We start from the raw sequence: 20504 nt of genomic DNA, 5'->3' as shown, positions 1-20504 counted from the left end.
ACCTTACTTTTTAGCTTCCGCATTTACATTGTTTGTATTACTACTTTTACGGTAGAGATAGCAACACACTAGCAAAACCATAATTGTACATTTAAATAGTTTATCTTTTGCATAGATTTTGCTAAGGGTAAAAAAAGATATCATAGTTTGGAGTTAGAATTTTAAGTTGCCTAATTGAACCCCCCGTCATGGTCCCCTCCATGGCCGTTAAACAAACAAAGCTAAGACTGCTAAAGGAAACAAACGCCTAAGCCTTCTCCCAGAAGTGGAGAACTTCAAAAAATGCCTTCGACTCCTACGTTTTCAGTTCGCTTCCAAAAGTCCCTCAACCATCTCCCCATGCTCCGAATCATGCGTCAGTGTTTGGCATCTCTCTTCTTCGACAAGATACATCATTTTGGTAGAAAAAAAAATTTATAGAACATGAAAAGTTTTTCTCTATCCCCATCTTATTTCTCACGGTCCATAAGCCCCCAAGAATAATAGAGAACATGAAAAGTTTAATGTGATAATATTTCCCTCCAAGTTCCTTCTTTTTTCTTTTTAATATAGCGGGCACCTCTCCTGCCGGTTCGTTTCGAAAAAATATATTTCCCTCCAAGGAGGGTCCAATATTCAAAAACATCCTAAATATTTCGAGGAGTCCTATCCCACCCCAACGCTTCTTTGAAAGAGAAGCAGATAGCTCTCGCTACGTGGCAATGAAAGCAAATGTGATCGCTGGTTTCATCAATCCCACACATTCCCCCTCCACTCTTTCTTCTTCAGATTTACCCCAGTTTGCAACCTATCTTGAGTCACCAGCCAAACAAAAACTTTGATCTTATTAGGTAATCTGCTCTTCCACAGTTTCTGCATTCTTTGGTTGACAGCCCCTCTAAAAGTCATCCTCCTGTACATAGATCATGTACTATAATTTCCGGACTTATCTAACAGCCAAACAAACTTATCTGCCTCCTCATTCAACCAAAATTCTTCTAAACTGGCCATGAACCTTTCCCATTCATTCATGTCTTCATCTCCAAAGGCTTTATATTCCAACCATCTCCCTCCCAACAGTCACTGACTAGGCAGTCTTTATCAGCACTTAAGGCATCATTCATAATTCTGGTATCCATAATCCCCAAACCTCCAAAATCTTTAGGTAGGCATCATTCATAATTCTGGTATCCATTTCATAATCTGCATGCACCCTTCGTTTAATATATTTAATTAAGTTTTATAAACAATTGAAATCAACTCAATTTTAATAGATGAATTATGGGGCATAGTATGAGAGGAAAATCTAGATAGTAGCATACGAGTCATGATGCTTGTATAGATAGGATCAAATGTCACGACCATGATCAAGTGAAGCATTAAGTATGATATGGTTTCCACTGTGCAGAAGACCAAAAGTACTGCTACTAACTCCTGAAGTATAGATACAATCCACCTGTGCACTGAACTGCTGATTGAGGAGTAATGCAAGTGACAATCGACATATTCAATCACTCAAAGTCTAGCAAGCACAAACTTCAAGAACTGATGCAGCAGCTTTACTTGGTATCATGCTATTCAGAAAATGGGATAGCACAACCAAAAGTCTCACACCAACCCTATGCCGATAGCAAAGCAAAGCACTCACTTTCTCTCCATTTTCTACTGAAAGTTTCTCGCCCGCATCAGTGCTTCGATTTTCTCAACGTCCTCAGGTGCATCTACACCATGGGCATCGTGGTCCACTTTGATCACCTACAATTACAGAAAGCAAACAGAAACAAAACTCAGTGCTCTAGGATATAAACTACAGACAGTAAGTCTGTAACCGGTTATGCACCATACAAAAAGATATGCTACTGCACACATTGAAAACATAGTAGCATTCAAACCGTGGTTCACCGTGAACAAACTGCAAAACAGCAGTAACAAACAGGCACTGTCTATCTCATAGATTCTAGAGTTCCATGCCAAAATACCTTCATCCTATAGCCGTTTTCAAGAACTTTCAGTTGCTCTAGGTCCTCTTCCATTTGTAACGGTGTTGGTGGAAGTTCAGGATATATCTTCAAAAACTTTGAATCAAAGCCCTGCGTGAGAGAACAGTCGGTTAATTAATTAGTCAAAAGTCGGTTAATCAAAGGACCATGAAGCAAATATAAATAAATAAACATAAGGTTGATAAAATACCGCAATTCCAAGATGAAGAAGATAAGGGTATTTCGGATTGACACTCCCTGATCTGAAATGGTCAGGGTCAGAAAAATTTCATGTGAAAAATATAGCCAATGGAACAGTTAAAGCAACCATTGGTGTCTCACTTATTGAATGGAATCAGCCCTCTTGAAAAGTATATCGCATAGCCCTGATTATCCACAACACACTTCACTCGATTTGTATCGAATGCATCTTCTGGTTTCAGTGAAGTAACAGCTGTGCTGAAGACTGCATCTGGAGCTCGCTGCAAGCCACATTTGAAGTACAAGGAAACAAGGTCAATAAAAAGAGATCAAGACATCTGCAAGGCACAGGGTGTTTAGGTTGCACAAGGTCAAGATAAATGTTAAATGTGTAGCATGCAACATAATTAGAATGATGAATGCATTATTTTCAGGAGTAAGCTTAAAGAAAAGATATTAGTCCCCACCTACAAATGCTAAGAACCATTTTATTTAACTGAAGAGAAGTACAGGCAACATCAAGACAGTGTTGTGTAATTAACCACCTGCAGTGACATAACTACACCATCTATTATCTCTGGTTCAATAAGAGGCTCATCTCCTTGAATATTGATGACAATATCATAGTGCTTCTCAAGCTTCTTAAGTGCCTCACAGCAGCGTTCAGATCCTATGTTATCAAGCAAATGCCAACAAACACACACATTACTGTTTAACCACATAATCATGAAGAGATAATATAACTACAAAACAAAACACAATCAGTACCATTTTTGCAAGATTCTGATGTCATTATAACATTAGCTCCAAATCCCCAACAACATTCTGCAATTCTCTTATCATCCGTTGCCACAACTAAGGGGGAAAAGGCACAAGTGTGAACATGACAAACAAATGAAACCAATCAATGATTAATATTAGCCATCTTGGGCTTACCAACATGGTCCAAAGAAGAAGCTAGCATAACTCTTTCCCATGTTCTCTGTAAGTGCGAAACACACAAATTTTTAACTGAACAAGTGAACAAGAAGTAAAATATGTAACAAATCAGAAGAAGCAATGATACACTTTCAGAAGAAATTAGTTCCGTATTCAGTGTAAAAAAGTGTCAGCACAAGGTGCTGTAGGAATTATACATATGCTGGATTAATCGCAGGCAAGAAAATTAAAACTGGCTAAAACTAACAGCTATACCATTTCCCTTCTCCAAAATCCATCAAATTGAAATTCACCCAACTCAAGCTTGACATTTTAATTGCTGGAAAACAATGAATTGTGAGGAATGAAGCCTGCAAACGATTCACAACATTTCAGTAACTAACAGAACAGCCACTGTGTAGTTCATTCTAAACGGAAACAGCATAATTCGATTCGACCTCCCCTCGCACTCCCAACCGCGAGTTGCAGGTACAATTTCCCATACAAATTGAGTATCTACCGCAAGCTTCCCATCTCTCTCTAAAAGATGCGATAAGACAAGGTAAGAAGAAGGAGGTGGACCTGGATCATGGGCTTGCCGAGGATGTGAACGAGCGGCTTGCCCTCGAAGCGCGTGGAGGCGAAGCGCGCGGGTATGATCCCCACCGCGCGGCTGCGGAACCCGCTCGGCCGCCGGTAAAGGTATGCCGCGGCAGCGGCTCCGAGCGCTAGCCCGTGGAGTACCCACACGCGGGCACCCGAGCCCGACGAGGACGAGGAGTCGGACGACGGCGCGCTGATCGGCATCGCGGCGTCGGCACACGGTCCCCTCCTCTGGATCCGCGCATCGAGTTCTTTGTGATTATTAGGTTCAGGTATCGCAGGCGCGCGGGCCAGTAGTGAGGCGGGCGTGGCCGGCGGCGGGGCGAGAGGCGCGGGCGGGCGCAGCCATCAGCAAGGCACGGAGTGAGGGAGGGGATTCACGGACGAGGGAGGCACCTGAGGGCCCACCTGTCGGCGCTGATTCACGTACGGCGGGGAGGGGCGGCGGCGGCGGCGACGGGGACGGCGGCACCGGGGGTAGGGTCGTTAGGGCGGGGCGCGCCGGGGGCGCTGTTTTTTTGTTTTTATTTTTATTATATTTATATGTTATTAAAGGGAGGGGAGTGACCGAGTGAGAATCGGAGAGGCCTTCCGCTTGTAGGGGTAGAAGAGATATAACTGAGGTTTACCACGCGTGCGCTCACCTCCCCCCCCCCCCCCCCCCCCCCCCCCCCCCCCCCCCTTTTTCTCCTGGCGAGTGGCGACGACTGTGCGACCGCCGCCGCCGACCTACGCCAGGTTCCCCAGTTTTCGTCGGGTGCTTTGCCGGCGACGAGCACCCACCAGGTACGCGCAACTCTTCTCTTCCCTTCATGCTGTGCGAAACCGAGGGCCCAAACCCTAACTTAAGCTATCTGACTACTTGTCTTCGGATCCGATCTAATTACAACTGAATACATTTATCATGCATACTAACTTCATTTTTTTTTTTTTGCAAAAATTGTCAGGTGTATATTTGTAAACCTATGTCCTTTACTGGTTCCGCCCCTGGTTGATTCCAGCCCTGTTCAGTAGTGATGGGGAAGAAGGTGAAGGCTAAGCCCAAGAACCCGCGGAAAGCGCATGAACGGGATCTTCCAGCCTCATCCTCGGAGGTTGGACCTGGTGATGCAGCATCGCAGGATGCAAGCCACTCAGCAGAGGAAGCAGCTGCTTCAGCTAGTGGCAGGGAGCATTGCAGCCACTACGGCCGTGACAATGCCCACCTGGACAAGGTCCTCCTGGAGATCTTGTCTTCCAAGCACGTTGTTTCATGTGAGCACTGCCGAGAAGACGCCCCAAGAAAGAAAGGTGGTGCTGGGGGTAAGCAGAAGAAGAAAGGAGGCGCCTCCAAAGGCTCTACTGCCAAGGCGCAGGCAAAGGCGGACAAAAGTGATACGTGGGTCTGCTTGGACTGTGGTCGGCATTTTTGTGGTGGTGCAGTAGAGGATACCAAGCCCTATGGCCATGCCAGACGGCATGCTAAGCAGGACCGGCATTGGTGGGCTGCAAGGTATGATGACCCAACAGTTGCTTATTGTTTGTCATGTGAAAAGGAGGTGTCAATTGAGATGCCCAAAATAGAGACAGTTGTTGCAGTAGCAGTGGAAGATAAGGTGATTGGTGCAGAAGATACTGATTCATGGCGTTCGATTAACCCCGATGCTAATGTGATCAAAGGGCTGCCAAATCTGGGAAATACATGCTTCTTCAATGCAGTGCTGCAGAGCCTCCTCGCGGTTGATAGGTTGCGCAGGAAGATGTTAGGACCAGATGTTCCTACAGGGGCCCTTGCTATGTCACTGAAGAAGCTTTTTGCAGAGACAAGTGCTTCAAATCATGCAGGAGGCGCGCTAAGCCCGAAGAACCTCTTCTCAAGCATTTGCTCAAAATATCCGCAGTTCAGGGGCTACCAGATGCAGGATAGCCATGAATTGCTCCGTTGTTTTCTTGATGGTTTGCGTACTGAGGAAACTGAAGCACGGAAGCTAGCGGAGGAAGCTTCAGATGCAGGGGTTCCCACAGTTGTGGATTCCATTTTTGGGGGTCAGCTGTCTAGTACTGTGTCCAGCACAGAATGCTCACACAGTTCCATTAAACATGATCAATTCCTTGATCTCTCACTACCAGTTCCATCAAGGAGGCCTCCAACCAAGAGTGTTTCATCACCACCAGCAAAGAGGACCAAACAATCCATACGAGATAGGAACAAAAGCCGCAGATACAGGAAGGTTCCAGTTCGAGCATCTCCTTCAGTAGAGAGTAAAGAACAGATCCAAACAATTGCTGAGCGCAACAATTCCCAAATTCCTGGTTCAGAACTCGAACAGGTAGTCAGCGAGAAAGAGGCTGAGCCCTCTGGATGCAGTGAGTCATGTGGTTCTGTGTCTAATCAAGAACAAAATGCCACTACGAATGTGGAGAATAGCATCTGCTGGTTGGATTATGTCGCCGATGCGGATGAAACAAAATCTGAGATTCTTGATTCCGCAGATTCTACTGGAACAGGACAAATTTGGGAATGCAGGGATGCAACAGATGGTCCCTTGCACCCTCAGGATGATACTCTACCCAAAGAGCAGATCTTGGGGTCTGAGCACTCAGGCGAGAACACTGTTGATGATGATGCCTCCTTACAGACTGTTATCTTACTTCCTTACAAAGAACTTGGTACCACTGCCAAGGAAAGGGATGAAACCATTGAAAATTCGTATAATTCAGAATGTGCAGTTCCTCCTCTAGTTGTTTCTCCAGTAACGGAAGATAATACACAACCTGGATATTGTGGAGATGTGGAGCAAGATGACTATGTTGGTCTTGGTGATATGTTCAATGAACCGGAAGTTACTTCTGAAGTCAAGAAAGAAGCTAGTAAAGTAGAAGATATTGATGTAATGGCTTGGAGTAGTAACAGTGCTGATGATGAGGTAGATGATAGTAATGCTCCTGTATCAGTTGAGGGCTGCTTGGCTTTGTATACTGAACCAGAGCTGCTGTCTGAACCATGGCTGTGTGAGCACTGTACTAATGCTGCACACGTAAAAGCCGATGAAAGAAAAAATGTCATGGAGATGACGGACGGAGCTAATGAAATAAATGATGGTAAGGAGATGATGGCAGGTGGTGATGGAAGAAAAGATGGTGAGAAGTTGATCGTGAGCTGCAGCAAACAGGAGGGCATTGATCAGGTTATGGGAACTGATGGTTGCAAAAAGGACATTGATCAGATTATGGCAACTGGTGATTGCTCTGACAATATACATTCTGATATGCATTGCAAGGAAGGTAGGTGTGTTAATCCTTCTTTGGCTGACCCTGAACAAAACTGTGATTGTAATGTTCCAGACACAGAAAATACTTCTATGCAGAGATCTGGTGCAGTCTTCACTATGAATGAGACTGAACAGTCAAGCAATCAGACCAGCCACAAGGAACAGTGTATGGATTTGAAAAGCTTAGAACTTGAGTCCTCATCTTTGAATAACCAGCAACATGATTTGCCTATCCAATATAATGATGGTCATAATGTGGATATAACCACTAAAGCAGCAAGTGCACCACTGAGTTGTGGTGGTGATTCCGTGTCTTGCAATGCAACTAACAATGTTGAAGCTCAACCTGTTGGTGGTACTGAAGAAGTTGTGTCGAGTAGCCTTCCATCAGATGCACAAAAAACCTTGCTGGGTGCAAAAGATAATGACGATGCCATCACAAAGAATCAGGGCAGGAGGAAGCGAATGAAGATGGTTGGTAAGGCACAGCTAGTGCAAGATAACCAAAATAAGCAGAAAGAGGATGAGACAAAGGTTTTCAGAGCTGCATTGAGAAGAATTCTTATAAGCAAGGCTCCACCTGTATTGACAATTAACTTGAACAGATTCAGCCAGGATTCTCATGGTCGATATAAGAAACTGAAAGGACATGTGCGCTTTAAGGAGATGCTTGATATACAACCATTCATGGACCCAAGGTACCGTCTACTTCTGAAAGCATCTAATTTTTTCCTTTAATGAGTCAACTGTTTTCTGCTTTGCTGCAATGCAATTAAACGCTACGGTGACATTATTGTACAAAATGATAGTAAACCATATACGATTATATTGTGCACATATTACAGCTCTCATCTTTTTTCTCAACAGTAATGGAAATACACGAGTAAACAGTGACCATCGTGCTGAATTCATGTCTACACGTGCTTATGTTATAACTAAATTCATTTTTTTTTTGCTCGAACACATGTTATAACTAAACTCATGCCATAAGGCAACTCTCTGTCAATAAGTTATGCAATTTGTGCTGTAAGGTCAAAGTAATAGCTATAAGGAACTTGACATGCCGAATGTAAGGTTCTTTCCACAATGATTTTCTCTAAGACATTGGGCAGTAATGTGAAATCACAGACAATACAGGAATATTACTATATTAGTATAAGATTTAGCTTGATATGTGTGATCTGCTTTAGGCTATAAGCTTGCTGAAACAGAAGAGTAAATCATGTACTTGTGAAAATCTATCCATAGTGACACGAACAAATTAAAGGGAAAGTTCCAATGACCCCTGGAGTAATCTGGGGTGTTCTTCCTCTAGATAGCTTTAGATTCATTAATAAACTCAACTGACATAGGAGATGCTTGTCCACATTATGAGCTGGCATGGTATGGATACAGCAGCAAAATGTTTCTTTCATTAGTTAAGCAAGATAACAGTAACCAACTATAATTGTTAAGCACCTGAGAAAACCATGTATAGTGAAGTTGAAATCAATGAAAGGAATTGATTGAACTGATTACTACCCAAACAAACAGGTAAGCTGACCTTTTCAGCATGCGAATCAACAAAGTATATAACACCTATTAATCTGTCGCTACTTTTTTTTCGAGGCACTTATTAGTTATTACAAATATATCCATGTCCATAATAATTCTGCCATATAACTATCAAGCTAGCTAACCAATTAGGTTCAGTTTTGAGTTACCTGAAATATTTTCACTCTACTGAAAATATGGTGCAAAAAAGGGGTTCAGTTTGGGTTACCCTGCTCAAATGCATGGTTATTAAGGCGTCGTCTGGGTGCTTTTCCAATCGAGGTGTCATGCCTGCTGTGACCTCCCTGCGTATGGCATCGCCATGGCATGGGACTGACGCCGCTAGAGCGACAAGGTGGCTGCAGGCACAGGGAAAAGTGCACAGAGCAATGCGTGCGGCGAGAAAATGAGAGGGAGTTGCGTGCGCAGGGGAAATCACGCGGAAAACAAGAGGGAGCTGCGCACGCAGGGGAAATCACATGCCTATACCTTCCGCTGGAGCACGACCCACCCTGCAGCTCGCCAATTGAGAGAGGGAAAGGAAAGAGAGGAGATAGGAGAAGAGGAGACGATGGCTGTAGCACCTGGAATGCTCCCGCCCCTTCTGCTCTGCAGATTCGCGGCTCATGCTTCTGCTCCACGGCCTTCAGACCTCTGCTCCATCATCCCTTCGTGTCCTCGCCCTCCGACCTATGCTGCTATGCCCTGTCGAGGACTCCCTGCTTCCGCTTCTACATGGGCTCAGTGTCTCCTTCCTCTGCTTGCTTCCCTGCCAGCAGGCCAGGCCCAGCGCCCTTCACATAGACTCACAAGTACCTATTCTCCTTTCCTCTGCTCTTCTTCTCCCTTCCTTCCTCTGCTTTTCCTCTCCTGTCCTTCCTCTGTTCAGAAGTCTGGACTATATTGCTTATTTTAGTATTTGCTTATGCTTTGGATCTTGGACTTGGATATGGATATACTCCTGTAATGTGGTATGCTGCTAGTGCTTGGATAATTGGATAGGGTATAAGCTGCTTTGGCTAGTGAGTGGTGGCTCCTTGTGCATATGTGCATAGACTCTAAAATTGGCAGCAAAAAGGTACACATCAATGTATGTTTGTTTTACTCTAATGTAGGTGAGGGTATGCGTATGGTGTCGCCTGGCCACACGCCTTATTCGCCTAGGCGTCTGGAAAGGGGTGGGTCGCCGTGCCTCACCTTACCGCCTTAATAACCATGCTCAAATGTTAAGAACATATAATCACATTCGAAGATACTACTCTGGCTAATGACAATCCATGATCCCATTCCAAGATCCCACTTTGCTCCAGTGCTCAAATGTGAAGGGATGAACCTGAGGGAGTTGAGCGGCGATCTTTTATATTAGGGTTTCTCTATTGCAACAACTCTGTCGAGTAATTTAGATTTTAAGTACTTTATCTTATTTATTTGCAGAACCATGTTAATGACACAAAGGGGCTGCTTCTTTCAAGCTTCAAAGCAATATATTATCCATCGAAGAAAAGAAAATCTTGTCATGTTCCAGCTTCTGATCTTTGCTGACCATACAAATATGTCCACATTCATGTTCTTTCGATTTAGCGTACTTTGGAACAGAACTATATGCTTACTGCCTACAGTTCAAATTGACTAGGAACTTTTGTACTTAAGCTATATAGTGATGTTTGAGGGCTTATAATGGCGAATATCTTCTATTTGTGTCCTAATCAATCTAACACATTAAATTTTTCTTGAACCTTCTGGTCCTTACTACCCAACTTTACATTTATTCTTGATGAGGGATATGTTCTGCATAGTTTAGTAGCTAAGCCTTATAATATTTACTCTCTCCGTTCCAAATTATAAGACGTTTGCCTTTTTTAGATACATTGATTCTATTATGTACCTAGACATAGTGTATATCTAAGTGCATAGTCTTATAATATCCATAACCTCTGATGAGGTCTTGATGATTGTTGCTTCTTCCATAATCTTCTGATTCTATATGATAGAAGTGTGACATGCTTGTGATTTATCAGTAGCAACAGCTCTTTGCAGCCTTGGGATTGGTCTGTTCATCACTGTTTTCTGTTACCTGCAGATGTAAGAACAACACCAGCACCTATCGTCTAGTTGGTGTTGTCGAGCACTTGGGAACCATGACGGGAGGTCATTATATTGCGTATGTGAGAGCTTGCAAGATTGGAGGTCGGCAGCAGCAGAGTAGTGGCTCAAAGTCTTGGTTTTATGCAAGCGATGGACAAGTCAGAGAAGCCTCTCTGGAGGAAGTGCTTAACTGTGAGGCTTACGTTCTCTTTTATGAGAGGGTGGGCGACTAAGATAAAATCTCTGTCAGCCTACTCATCAGTCAGACATTTATCAGTTGAAGATCACTGGGGGTAAACTGGGAGGTGAAGACAACATTTTTTTGTGGGCACGGCCCAATGAGTTTGCATACTAACGTGCTATCTATCAAGTCCATTTTGTTCCTTCGATTGAGTCACTCTATGGCCCTAGGTGGCTTCATTACCATTCATTTACTTGGTCGAAGAGATTTTCACAATTGGACTTGAACAGAACTGTTCATACTCCCCTACAGCCATTTCTCTCTTTTTTTCCTTTTTGGTCTTTGAAGAACATAGTTGGTGGTCTGGAGATTGGTCAAAATTGGCAGGGTTTCGTTGAATGGTTCATGGTCAACTTGAAATTTTTCTTTGGTATGTGCATGCCCCTAGATTTTGAGTGATGGGGACACTGTAACGGGTTTAGGATCTATATCCTGTAGTTGCAACTATCACAGCTGTTTTCACACCTCATCACCCGGAGAGATTGTATCTGAGAAATCTTTTTTTATATATATACATATTCAGATTCTTTTATTATGGATTTCCCGCTTGAAATTTTGGTTTCAGATTTTGCATCCCGGGTCATTTCACCCTGGCAGCAGCTGTTCAAAAACTCTAGTTTCATTACGTTGGATTGCAACAGACTGCACGACTACGGTGTCCAGCTTGATTGTTGGCTTGCAACTGCAAAAAGCAAAGTGGAGTGCCGCTGACAGCGTAAAGCGCAGCTGGGTTACTGTTGTATCGGTCGCTGTTACTGGAATCACGTTTCCCTGCTGGCAGCCAGCGTTGATCCGTGAAAACTACGGCAGAAGCTGGCGCAACTGGGAAGAGCCCAGGGATCCAGGGAGGGACGCAGGCGATGACCGATGAGATCTCACCGTGCCGCACGATAACGAGCCGGCTTGGCTCGTTAAAAGGCCAGCTTGGCTCAGCTCGTTTATAAGCTCGCAAGATAGATATAAAAAAGTACACAAAATATAATATTTATATTTATCTAAAGCTTGAAATAGTAATAATACAAAAAATAACACATCTTACGGCCTTAAATCGGATAAAAAATTAATATGTGGGCATTCTCACTGAGTTAAACAATTTTAACTTTGACCCAAATATATATAAAAATATTAATATTTATAATACATAATTAGTATTATTAGATAGATTGTTGGATATACTTTTTATAATAAAGTTATTTGAAGATATACATGTTGCACGTCTTTTTTATAAACCTAGTTAAAATTAAAAAAGTTTGACCTGCACGTATTTTATAACGACTTCTATTTTGAAACAGAGGGAGTATACAAGTATAATAACATACTACAGTATTATATCATACATCCATAGTCCATACTCTATACCATACATAATGTGTCCATGAGTATCCATACATGCATTGAAACTAAAATGATATATAAATTCATAAAAATCCAAAGTTTATAAGATCTAGACCAATCATCGACTAAATATAAAGCAAGACATGAAGTAATAAAAAAGGTTAATTGGATCTATGCCATTATAACTTCTTCGTTTCTGAAGAACGTCATTACTATTCGTCTATTTTGAAGCATGCCATTATAATTCTTCGTTTCCTACAAAAATGCCACTGAATATGTATGGACACAACCTGGGTCCAGCTTCAGGTGTATACGAAGACGTATACTTCATCTCCCCTGTCACTGACACGCGGGCCCCACATGTCATCTTCTTCCTCTCCTCGTCTCTCTCTCTCTCTCCATCCTGACGCGGCCACGACGGGCGCTGCCGCCGGCGGCGGCTGTGGGCTTGCGGGCGAGCTGATGAGCCGCTGTCGTGACCCCACGCGCCGCTGCTCGGCGTGCTGCTGCTGCTGCGGGCTTGTTGCTGCTGCTCGGCGTGCTGCTGGCCTTCCCCGACGGCGGGCGCCTCCTCCTCCATGGCCGGCGTCCGGCGGACCTCCTCCTCCATGGATACGGCGCCGGTTGGGCTTCACGAGTACCTCCATGGCTGGCGCCCGATCCGGCGCAGGTCGAGCTTCACAAGTGCCTCCATGGCCGGCGCGACCGCGGGCTCCACTGGATCCGGTGCAGGTCGATCGTGGGCTCCCGGTCCCCGGCTCCGGCAGGCGTGGCCTCGTCCCTGCGCGCTGCAGCGGCCCCGTCCTGCGAGATCCAGCAGGCGCGACCCCATCCCCATGCCCGCGAGCTCCAGCAGGCGCGGTCCCATCCCTGTCCTCGTGAGCTCCACCAGGCACGACCCCTTCCCCGCCCCTAGCCCAGTCTGGCACGCTGCTGCTCGCCCGCGGCGCTACTCGGCGTGCTGCTACTGCTCGCGGGCTGCCGGCGTGCTGCTGCTCGCCATGGCCGTGGCCGCGTCGGGATGGAGAGGGAGAGGAGGAAGAAGAAGATGACATGTGGGGCCCACGTGTCAGTGACAGGGGTGATGAAGTATACGTCTTCGTATACGCTGCAGCTGGACCCAGGCTGTGTCCATACGTATTCTGTGGCATATTTGTGAAAAACAAAAAATTATAATGACATGCTTCAAAATAGATGAATAGTAATAGCGTTCTTCATAAACGAAGAAGTTATAATGATATAGATCCAATTAACCCTAATGAAAAACGAGCCAAACCGAGCTAGCCACGAGCCCGGCAAGCTGACGAGCGTTTTTCGTCCAGCCTTACGTCTGACACACCTGCCCACGAGTCCATTGTCCATGGCAGGCACCCATCCGGTGCTGGACCTTTTCGGATGTGGAGGTAAAAATCCTGGACCTGAACGTCCACCGGCCCCGGTCGACGCACCAACCCGTGCCAAACGCCCACAAAAGTAGACAACCCCTGCCCATCCACGATCCACCAATATGACCTATCCGTCCGTCCCGAGTCCCATCACACGAGGCAACGGCGGCGCACGACCGCAGCGCTAGTCGGTCCACCGGTAGGTTAGTCGCCTCCCGCCGCCGGCTGCTCCCGGCTCCCAAGTCAGCCGACTCCCGAGTCCCGGCCCCGTAAGAAAAGTCCGCGCGTCACGGTGGAAAACGGGAGCGGCAGGGCGAAACCGTCAGCCGTCTTGGCCCCCTCCCGTCCCCGCGCAGGCGCGGCTAACGCGAGGCGACCGGTCGAGCCCAGCGCGCGCGCGGCCGCCAAGTGGCGCCCGTAATCGCGCGGCTGATCCCGCGTCCGCGCAGGCGCGCACGACGCCTCACGCGACGCGACTCGCCTCCCCTCCAAAACAAGCGGAAGCCGGCTGGTTCCCAAAACAAGACGGGGAGCCCGAGCGGGCAGTGGCAGACTGGCACGCGGTATAAACCGGGTAGCAGGTGCGGGTGGCAGTGCCAACAGGCGGCGGCGTCAGCGGGCTCCTCCAGTCCCGAGTTGGTGGCGCGAGCGCGAGGGGATGGAGGTCCGGGCGCCACCGGGGTCACGGCCGCGGCCGCCGACGCCGCGGCGCGGCGTCACGCTGGCCGAGCAGCTCGCCGCGTCGTCCAACCTCCGCGACCTCCTCAAGCTCCGGGAGGACGTTGACAGAGGCGAAGGAGAAGGCCGCCCCGCCGCGGCGGCGAGGCGCCGCACGCTGCTGGACGTCATCCGCGACGCGGACGAGGGCCGCCGCCCTCCCGCCGTCGCCTCCGTCCGCCGCGGCGTTCGCCCCGCCCCCGCGCCAGGAGGCACGGGTACCGGCACGGCCACCGCGGCGCCGGGGTCCGCCGCGCGGGGGGAGAGCCAGAGGGTGTCCCTGATGGCGCTGCTGGAGCGGACGGAGCAGCAACAGTGGACGTGGAAGCGCGCGGGCGGCGCGGAGGAAGCGGCGCCGGAGGATGCGGAGGAGGAGAAGGAGAAGGGCAGCGGCGGCGTGGGCGGGCGGTGCTGCGTGTGCGTCGCGCGGGGCAAGGGCGCGGCCTTCATCCCCTGCGGCCACACCTTTTGCCGCGCCTGCGCGCGCGAGCTCCGCGCCGGCCGCGGCCGCTGCCCGCTCTGCAACGCCACCATCCGCGAGGTCCTCAACCTCTTCTGACACCCCCGCACCCTACTGCATTGCATATTTGCATTCCGCCCGCAACCGGTGACGGTGCTTCGTGGTTCTCTGTTGCACGAACCAATCTTTTCCATCGTTTTCGCGTTGATTGGTGACGGATCGATGATCGATTAGAGAAAAACATTCGGTGTAGATAAGATCTCTGTTTTTTGTTTCTCTTCTTGCTCCATTTCTTGTTTCGCCTTGTTGGACTCGAACAAGATTCAACATGACACATGTACTACTAGTACCATCATCATCATCCATGCCGTGATGGATGCACGGCACAGCACAGCCGCACAGGTGAGCATTGAACATGCATGTCCATGGAACATGGATCGAATTGAATCCTGCAATCCCAAAGACGCCGTGCTATCGCAGTAAAGATCTCTCGGTCCAAACGAAAGATGTCCAACCCAGCAGAATATCCTGGCGTCACTGCCCGGAGATTGCGTGATGGTACCACGCCACAGCACACGCGTATCATCTGAGTGTCGCCCGCCAGGCCGCCAGCATCCCAGTGCAAGCTCCACCGCGTTCCCTCCGTTCAACGCATGGGCACGCTCGGTCTCAAACCGCAGTCTTTGATGTCACGGGCAGAGAAAGATAAGCGACGACGAGTCGAACTGTTGAATGGCAGGCTATCTGCCTGCCCACCTGAACACGTTAGGCCGATGTTGACTCGGCGGAACGGCTTTGTCAAGCCGTCCTTGGGCCGTTCGCTACTTAAAACTCTGAAAAATACTGTTCCAACTAAATTGTTGTAAGAGAAAAACACTACGTCGAGAATTATGCTAGTGAAAGACTTAATAGTACTATATTACCACCGTACTTACTATAGCTATCTTATACCCGGATATATAGTCATATATCAATAATCATTAAACCCAATCACCTCACCACACCCATCATCTTTGAGGAAGCCGAACAGGACAGTGTTGGGCCGAGCGAGCCCCAGGTCACAGACGAACAGTGCGGATCATGATGCCTTCCAAGTTTAGACCTAGGGCTAGGACCGGGTATCATTTAGTTCCCACCCAAAATATCAAAATTTTCAAGATTCTTCGTCACATCGAATCTTTAGACGCATGCATGAAGTATTAAATATAAATAAAAAATAAAACTAATTACACAGTTTAGACGAAATCCACGAGATGAATCTTTTAAGCCTAATTAGACTATGATTGGACACTAATTACCAAATAACAACGAATTGCTACAGTGTCATTTGCCAAAAATTTCGGCATCTAAACAGGCCCTAGGAAGTAGGAAGGATCGGGCCATTCAGGCGCCGGCACGGCGTCGCCATCTTCGGCTATTTTATACGCGGCACGACGCGCAGATCGCTGTCCGTGTAGCCTCGATTTTTAGCCTGTTCGTTTGGCTGTGGCTTGTCGTAAACGATCGTAAATTTTCAGCTGAAATAGTTTTTTTTTCACACAAATTAGTCAGCAATACTTTTTCACGAACCAGCAACGATACGAACAAGCCAACCGAACAGGCTGTTTGATCTTGCTGCGTAAGCTAGGTAAAGTCACCTTTACGGCTTTACCATGATGCCATCCTCCACTCCTCGCCGCTCTATCAAACGGTCCGCCAGAACTCAAGACCATGCATGGCCGCAATCATCCTGCGCCGAGCCGAGCCGAGGGACACATGGCGAGGCGGGATCGGCGGCCGTCGGCGAGATACAGTTGTTCTTCTCTCAGGCCCGATCGGTGCGGCGACCCCGGCCGGAGCCGGACAGACAGGCTTATCCCGGCGCCGTTTGTCTTTGGGAACGGCCTGCTCTGCTGCAGCAGCGACGAGCCACCAGTAGAGAGGTAGTAGAGGCCAGAGGCGGACAAGCGCGCATCGCTGGGAGGAATTGCCGTGTAGTGTAGCTCGCAAGATTACAGGGCTGGTCCGTGGACTGTAGCGCCGGCCGTTGCGGTGTGCCCATTTGTGCGTATTATTGGCTGCGAGAGAATATTTTGTTTGTGTTGGTTTGGCTTATAAACCATGGCTGAAAGTATAGTTGGCTGATTTGATGTGAGAGAAAAATATTATTTGTTGACTAATAAGTCATGATTTATAAGTCAAATACGACCGAGCGAACATACTGATAATTCATAATTATACTAGGCGCAGGAAGTGTCATTGTTTAAGGGCCTGCCGCCTGCATGCAATATGATTCTACGACTGTTTTATGTCTGTTCGTTTGAATTTATTAACTAACTTATCAGCTAGAATATACATTATTTTTCTCTTATAATAAATCAACTTCAGCCTAACCGACTTTAATACCAGCTGAACAACGGCTCCAACCCACATCTGTCTCTCTCTTCGTGACCTAAACTGGGTTACTCTGATTGCATCAAATGCCAATATAATAAGTTCTTCTATGAAGAATACGCTGACACGGGCTATATATATATATATATATATATATATATATATATATATATATATATATATATATATATATACACACACACTAAAATGTATCTGGGTGTATTATGTGAAGCGAGTGCACTCGACACGTGAGCGCGAGCGGCGAGACGCGCAGAGCGCAGCGAACGCGAGGTAAGTCCACGCTTCTGCATGTAAAACTAAATGGAGACAACCAACTACGTGATGCCATCTAACTGCTCAACCCATCCATCAGGAAACATGCATGCAGAGAATCTTTTGTTGATTCGAAACGAAAAAATGTGATATCTTCTAAATCATATATCCGATTTTAGTTCTGTTTGAAGTAGGTTGTTGAAAAAAAATATGCTTAACAAAACGAGATTCGTGAAAGTTGTATCTGATGAAGTTTTTTTTAATACGTAATTGTAATATGTTGTACTATGAGTTGCAAACACTTCTACAACACAATTACAACTTGGTTGTAGCGTATTTAGCACTGGTTACAATGAAGGCTGTATTTGATGGAGTTTTTTTTTTCAAATACGTAATTGCAATATGTTATACTATGAGTTGTAAGCACTTCTACAACACAACTACAACTTGGTTGTAGCGTATTTAGCACTGGTTGCAATGAAGGCTGTATTTGATGAAGTTTTTTTTTTCAAATACGTAATTGCAATATGTTGTATTATGAGTTGCAAGCACTTCTACAACACAATTGCAACTTGGCTGTAGCGTATTTAGCACTGGTTGCAATGAAGGCTGTATTTGATGAAGTTTTTTTAAATACAGTTGCTACTCAGATATGATTGCAACTCAGAATTGCAACTTGACGTGATTATAGTGACCAGATGCATATAATACATAGAGTTATAACTAGTTGCAACTAGGTGGTAGACAGAGTTGCAATCGGTAGTACATTGATATGCAACTCGTTTAAAGGATAAAAAATATATCAATATTGGATCTAGTTTTGCTCAGAATATTTTATTGAGTCGGATGCAACAAACGGTTTGTCACTCGGGGTTACGGTTTAGGAGAAAATTTGTTTCAAAAATTCGAACCAACAAAAAATTCCATGCATGCATGTATTCGCTTGGGCGCGCTGGTTACTTCAAGTTGGTGCGCTCGTTAGCCTGGATGCATTCTATATATAGGATGTACCCAGGTGTATTATAACTATATATATATATATATATATATATATATATATATATATATATATATATATAACTGCACACATGCACGATCTTAGGGCCGGGAAACCACATTATGCGTCTATATAGCTAGATCGGTGGTTGAGCTGCATTGTCCATCTGCATGGGCTCCGGACCGGAGGCCCCATGGTCCATCACTCACAGCGTTCAGATGGAGATCGTCTCTGTCTGCACGAAAGAAAGCGACGTCCTCTGCAGATACAGTTCGATCCTATCCACGCCGCCACCCCCACCGTGTCTCTTCCACCCGTGTTTTTACCAAGGAGAACTGCTGGGTTCCAAGAACCCAAATCCGTGAAGACAGTATTAGCCTGTTCGGTTGACTGGTTCGTATCATCGCTGGTTCGTGAAGAAGTACTGCTGGTTGGTTTGTGTGAGAGAAAAATACTATTCCAGCTGGAAATTTACGATCGTTTACGACAAGCCACAGCTAAAACGAACAGGCTGTATATATATTACCTCTGTTTGGATCCATTAGCGGCTAATAAATGGTTTATAGCTGATATTAGCTACAATTAGGTTATGTTTGGATCCCTGTAGATAGTAGTTATCTGCTAATAATTATCTTTTTTTGATCTAAACAAATATAGATAATAGACTAGCTAATTGTTAGCTGAATATCTAGATAACAATTGTTTCATTAGTTGGACTAAATCAAATAATAGCAGCTAATAGGTGAAGAAATAACAACTATCTCGTTTGATTAGCTGTATATCCAAACATCCTCCCAGTTAATAAGTAGCTAGTCAATTGTTAGCCAGCTAATACTTCCCCCATCCCAAATTATAAGATGTTTTAGCTTTTCTAGACATATTGCTTTTACTATGTATTTAGACATAGTGTATTCTAAGTACATAGTAAAAACGGTATATCTACAAAAGTCAAAATATCTTATAATTTAAAATAGAGGGAGTATTAGCTATGTGCTATTAGAGCATCTCCAATGGTATCTAAAAAATACTCCCCAAAAACAGGTTTTCTAACCTTTGCAAAATATATTGAGAGACATAAAAAAGTTACGACTCCAACAGTTTTTAAAATCTCGTGTCAAAAAGATAGAAGGTAATTTTACATAGGAAATAATCGCATTAACCACTTTTACATTTTATTTCTCTCGTACGTTTGCATCAGGAACCATGTCCTACTTTTTTCTTCCCCACGTCCTTCCACCTCAGATTGAGGCGATGATACACGCGTAACTTTATGCGTATGGGGATGGTTTTTTCCAAGTGCCAAAAGATTGGGAAGCGGGTTTGAAAGTTGTTGAAGATGAGTTTTTTTTCAATCTTGCCAAAATTTCTAGATTGGGATACTCTTTTGGGTACTTTTGGAGATGCTCTTGGCTAACTAACTACTATCAGTTAATATATCCAAAAACCTTAGCAAGTTTGGTTCAACTAGTGAAATAATTATTAGTTAGATATTCAGCTAATAATTAGCTAAACTATATACATGTTTGGATAAGGAGAGAATTATTAGCAGCTAACTATTAGCTCTATCCATCCAAACATAGCCTTACACTAGTGTTTACACTCAGCTGAGGCCTGAGGCAGCGCAAATCCTTTTCTGATGAGTGCACTAAACGAGTTCCAGAAGCTACGTTGTCGTACTTCACCAAAACAGATTGCGATGCCCGGCCCGGCACGACGAGGAGATCAGCTGGATGGTCCCGGCTTCGCTGTTGTTGTCACCATGCAGTTACACACAGAAGACTGATAACTGCCGATGTGCCGTGTGGGATACTGAGGAAAGCTCTTCCATTTAGGACAATGCTCACGACTCATGACAAGTACAGGCTTGGATATTTCATCAAAGATACTACCATTCTAATGGATGAGTCTATATTCAGTGAGAACTGGAAATGTTTCTCTACCCGTGTATTTGGACTACGGTCCAAACGCATTTCAGAAAGATGGCGCCTAGACAGTCTACATGCAGGGAGAATTGGAAAATGTTCCTCTTGGCTTTTCCCTAGGCACTGTGACCCTTACAGAGCTCCACTTGGCAGTTGGCACCAAGATTGAGGCTGTGTTTAGTTCGGGAAATGAAAAATTTTGGACGTCACATCGGATATTTCGGAGATGTCGGAAGAGGTTTTTGGATACTA

The 20504-nt window shown here is 45.6% G+C and overlaps 3 protein-coding genes across 4 annotated transcripts; 2 read left to right on the top strand and 1 right to left on the bottom strand.

Annotated features, from left to right (window-relative positions):
* Positions 1-1304: 1304 nt before the first annotated feature.
* LOC136546560 (3-deoxy-manno-octulosonate cytidylyltransferase-like) lies at positions 1305-4211 on the bottom strand. Its single transcript, XM_066538533.1, has 8 exons — positions 3660-4211; positions 3096-3141; positions 2928-3014; positions 2705-2829; positions 2301-2440; positions 2170-2221; positions 1959-2069; positions 1305-1734 (listed from the first exon to the last, which is right to left on the bottom strand). The coding sequence occupies exons 1-8, from the start codon at positions 3882-3884 to the stop codon at positions 1642-1644; spliced, it is 879 nt and encodes a 292-aa protein (XP_066394630.1). The 5' UTR covers positions 3885-4211; the 3' UTR covers positions 1305-1641.
* A 140-nt stretch (positions 4212-4351) lies between these two features.
* Positions 4352-11322, top strand: LOC136542128 (ubiquitin carboxyl-terminal hydrolase 2-like). Of its 2 annotated transcripts, none has more exons than XM_066534424.1 (3): positions 4352-4466; positions 4628-7629; positions 10545-11322. In XM_066534424.1, exons 2-3 carry the CDS (start codon positions 4697-4699, stop codon positions 10780-10782), a joined length of 3171 nt encoding a protein of 1056 aa, XP_066390521.1. In that variant the 5' UTR covers positions 4352-4466; positions 4628-4696; the 3' UTR covers positions 10783-11322. The 2 variants fall into 2 exon arrangements, with proteins under 2 accessions (XP_066390521.1, XP_066390522.1); XM_066534425.1 differs by having other exon boundaries at positions 9899-10598.
* A 2712-nt stretch (positions 11323-14034) lies between these two features.
* LOC136546559 (uncharacterized) lies at positions 14035-15423 on the top strand. The gene has a single exon (XM_066538532.1). The coding sequence runs from the start codon at positions 14169-14171 to the stop codon at positions 14784-14786; it is 618 nt and encodes a 205-aa protein (XP_066394629.1). The 5' UTR covers positions 14035-14168; the 3' UTR covers positions 14787-15423.
* The last annotated feature ends 5081 nt before the right edge of the window (positions 15424-20504 follow it).

Source organism: Miscanthus floridulus, chromosome 3, assembly GCF_019320115.1.
Source record: "Miscanthus floridulus cultivar M001 chromosome 3, ASM1932011v1, whole genome shotgun sequence".
Lineage (NCBI taxonomy): Eukaryota > Viridiplantae > Streptophyta > Magnoliopsida > Poales > Poaceae > Miscanthus > Miscanthus floridulus.
The sequence above is the reverse complement of the archived record's forward strand: the minus strand, read 5'-3'. Positions and strand labels throughout refer to the sequence as shown.

Bases quoted from the DNA above. Each gene is read 5' to 3' on its own strand.
- LOC136546560 (XM_066538533.1), bottom strand. From the start codon at position 3,884: ATGCCGATCAGCGCGCCGTCGTCCGACTCCTCGTCCTCGTCGGGCTCG. The intron at 2,830-2,927 runs GTACTGATTGTG...TTGATAACATAG, and splicing joins ATCAGAATCTTGCAAAAATG to GATCTGAACGCTGCTGTGAG. The intron at 2,070-2,169 runs GTATTTTATCAA...TCTCTCACGCAG, and splicing joins TTCTTCATCTTGGAATTGCG to GGCTTTGATTCAAAGTTTTT.
- LOC136542128 (XM_066534424.1), top strand. From the start codon at position 4,697: ATGGGGAAGAAGGTGAAGGCTAAGCCCAAGAACCCGCGGAAAGCGCAT. The intron at 7,630-10,544 runs GTACCGTCTACT...TGTTACCTGCAG, and splicing joins CAACCATTCATGGACCCAAG to ATGTAAGAACAACACCAGCA.
- LOC136546559 (XM_066538532.1), top strand. From the start codon at position 14,169: ATGGAGGTCCGGGCGCCACCGGGGTCACGGCCGCGGCCGCCGACGCCG.